General features: G+C 33.9%; 2 protein-coding genes across 2 annotated transcripts in view; both read right to left on the bottom strand.

Annotated features, from left to right (window-relative positions):
* LOC141442800 (larval cuticle protein LCP-17-like) overlaps positions 1–3,621 on the bottom strand; it is a 52,171-nt gene that overhangs the window by 17,635 nt on the left and 30,915 nt on the right. The window lies entirely within an intron of this gene.
* On the bottom strand, positions 666–2,292 carry LOC141443063 (uncharacterized). The gene is made up of 2 exons (XM_074108277.1): positions 1,626–2,292; positions 666–761 (listed from the first exon to the last, which is right to left on the bottom strand). Exons 1-2 carry the CDS (start codon positions 2,133–2,135, stop codon positions 666–668), a joined length of 606 nt encoding a protein of 201 aa, XP_073964378.1. The 5' UTR covers positions 2,136–2,292.

Raw genomic sequence — 3,621 nt, 5'->3', positions numbered from 1 at the left:
ATTCCAAGAAAAATTTGCAATTCTTTTTATTATTGGGGCTTTTTATATTTATTATGGCATTTACTCTCTCAGGGTCAATTTTCATGCCTTTTTCTGAGAAAATATGGCCAAAATATTTTACTTCTTTTAATTTGTATTGAAATTTGTTTTTGTTAAAGCGGACATTATGTATTTTGGCTCGTTGAAAAACTTGATTTAATATCGCATCATGCTCTTCTTCAGTCTCTCCACATATTAATAAATCATCACAATATACAATAACGCCCGGTATGTCCCCAAAGGCAGTTTCACTATATTTTTGGAAGACCTCAGGGGCGACTGAGATCCCAAAAGGACATCTAAGGAATTTATAGCACCCGAAGGGGCTATTGAAAGTGCACAAGTTACTGGAATCCTCAACTAATCTAATATTGTAGAACCCATCAGATAGATCCAAAACAGAGAAGATATTTTGTTAGATAATTTTGAAATAATTTCATCTAAGGTGGGAATGAGATGATATTCTCTGATTAAAACATTATTTAAATCCTTGGGATCTAAGCATATTCTAAGTGATCCATCTTTCTTTTCAATGATTACTAAGTTACTCACAAAACTATTAGGGTGATCTACCTTAGCTATGACTTCATGCTTCACCAAAGCTTCCAGCTTTTCTGAGAGGCGCGTCATAAGCGCATTTGGCACTCTGCGCGGGGCCTCACCATTGGCTCTACACCAGGTCGAATGCGTAGATGCAGTGGGTTACTGAACTCCCCAACACCCTGGAATAGTTCAATGTTCTTATTAATAATACAGTCTTTATTTTTAATGTTAAAATTATCTTCTACTGATTTGGTGTTTACAGTATCAATATTTGTATTATTTAATAGATTCAGTCTTATCAATGAAGTTAATCCCAAAATTGGTCTGACACTTTCTTTAATAATTAAAAATTCAGTATTAATACCTTCACAGTTTTTATTATTATTATTATTAAATACTTTTAATGTGACCTTGCCTACTGGAATCAATTTCCCACCTCCAAAGACTTCTATTATGATTTTTGTCTCAGTCATTTTAATGTTAGGATCATCATTGACAATTTTTTTTAAAGTACCTAAACTGACCACATTAATCTGGGCCCCTGTGTCACACTTAAAATTAACTTTTTTATTTTCTACTCTTAAATTTTCAGTCCACTCACTATTGCTAAAATTTATTGAATGGACTAGTCACAAGTCATGTACATTATTACAGGCCGCATCACTAATGATGTTGTTCACACAATGGACCCGATTTTTCATGAAAGTACAACCCACACTGAAATGATTCATTCGATTACACCTAGAGCAAGTTTTACCATAGGCAGGACACTGCCTCGGTCCATGCTCGGTGTTACATTTTTTGCAATTGTAAAAAATCTGTTGTACTGTACATCCCTATTTATATTATTTGATAGATGAGACTGGTTAGCTTTATAATTATTATTATATAACACTTAGCTTTACTAGCATGTTGTCCTTGCTGTCCCATTGTCATGGGCTGCACTGCATGTACCTCCGGGTTGTTCAGTGTCTTCACAATTCTCTGGAAAGCTCTGCAGACCGGCAGATATCCACCGCTTGTTCCAATTTCAGCTCCTTTACCTCCAGTAGTTTCTGTTGAATCCGTTGATCCCGTACACCAATGACGATCTTGTCCCTTAAGATTCTGTCCTTTTGCTCACCAAAGTTGCAGTTCTCTGCTAACTTTCTAATAACTGTATAATATACATCAAAGGGTTCCCCGTCTTCTTGATTTCTTTTGTTCAAGTTGTAAGTATTAATGACTTCGTTTTGCTTTGGTTTAAAATATTCGTCGAAAACGTTGATGACCTCTTCCAATTTTTTATCACTTTCTTCCGTTTTCAGGACATTATAGTAAAGCTCTTGTGCCTGCTGCCCAATGCAATTAATTAAAATCGCCGCTTTCCGTGCTTCTGATAGTTTTTCTAGACCTGCCGCTAGCAAAAAATTTTTAAATGACAACTTAAACCGTTGCCAGCGCGGCCAACTATTATCAATGTCATCAAGGTTGAGACCTTGCGGCATTTTGTATTCCACTGCCCCCATGCTGTCTACTTTGACATCGAGCTTTCCTGAATCTTCGTCCGACATTCTTCTTGGAAGACAAAACAAAGCGCGTGGCTTGAGTTGAAGCTTGAGTTGAGGTTATCTTTCTTAATCGGAATTAATCTTTGGTTCTTCTGCTCCGTTCGGCTGCGCCATGTAGTGTTTTTAATAAAAGATAGTGTTCCTTGAAGATGTTGTTTTATTTTCTTTGATATTCTTATGATTTACATGTTAATGCGTGTCGTCTAGGAGGGACCGGATGTGCTCCAGTGGGGCTGTCAAAACTTACTTTTTTCAAAGTGACAGCTCGTTTAGAAACTATAACACAGAATGTACGTGTGAAATGTATATATCTAAATATTAAAAAAAACTTCGTCATTTAGAGGAGCATTTTGTTGTGTTGTTTCGTTGTAACATAATTTCGTTCGGGTCTACCGTAGACCTGCCCGGGGGGGAAGGTATTGAAAGCTGTTTTGGTTTGTGAGTTGAAGTTATTAATCTTACTTTAATTAAATAATTTCTAGATAGTATTTAAAGGTTACAAAATGACAATTTGTAGTCGTCATTTTCGTGGTCAAGTTTTAATAAATTTTTTTATATAGATATCGATTGTCTATTTCTGTTGATACCTGATTAATTAAATAATGCTTATTCGTTTTCTCATTATGATCGGATTTTCATTCAAATAGTACAATTATAAGATTTTAAAATAAACAAAATGTTCTTTTTCGTGGTCTCGGTGCTCATTTTTGTTACCGTTAAAATTGGATTTTTGCTTTTTTTAACCAAAATAAACTTTATCGATCTCTTATAATATAAAGCATCTTATCGGTACATATCCTTATGTTCAAAATAAAACAGACCACATCAAAATGTGTGTTTTTATTTCTGTAACATTTATCTTACACCTCAAATAATTACCCAATTAGAATTAAAGTAAATGTAATAATAAATAAATAATAATTAAATTTTCCACTTAGACTAAGATACAAATTGACATATTTTTATTTAAACATATTCTGAATCTTATCTCAATGGCTCGTCCACATGAAATAAAGTTAGTACCTACTTTAATATTTTTAGTTAATTGACAATGTACCTATAGTTTTGTACATTTTATGTTATGGGTAGAAATTAAAATAAAACCTACAGTGCATGAACAGAAACTTGACATTAACATTTCACTATAAATTTTCGACATTGTAATAAGTAATTGATTTAATACCATTAGCTTCATAATTGTAACTATTGTGTGCCTTGCAGGGCGTCATGGACTAACTAATAATAATACCAAATGTAACACCTTTCACAAATATGTACATGACTCTACAATGAAATAAATAAATAAATAAATAAGCTTTCGACCAAACGTAATTTTGTGATTTTAAGCTTTTCGTGGTACTCCTGTTCAAAGGTCTTGTGAAATACCGGCTTTTGAACTTCGGTGTTATGATGCGTACCCATATGCCTGATGATGCTGGCTGTTCTTTAACTTTGTGACCTGATAAGTTTCAATCCGTTTTACGTGAGT

The sequence above is a fragment of the Choristoneura fumiferana genome, chromosome 26 (assembly GCF_025370935.1).
Source record: "Choristoneura fumiferana chromosome 26, NRCan_CFum_1, whole genome shotgun sequence".
NCBI lineage: Eukaryota > Metazoa > Arthropoda > Insecta > Lepidoptera > Tortricidae > Choristoneura > Choristoneura fumiferana.
This window is presented reverse-complemented; position numbering and strand designations above follow the sequence as displayed.

Excerpts from the sequence above, each read along its gene's own strand:
- LOC141443063 (XM_074108277.1), bottom strand. The coding sequence starts at position 2,135 with ATGTCGGACGAAGATTCAGGAAAGCTCGATGTCAAAGTAGACAGCATG. Across the intron at positions 762-1,625 it reads TTCAACAGAAACTACTGGAG|GGTGTTGGGGAGTTCAGTAA; the intron begins GTAAAGGAGCTG and ends GAACTATTCCAG.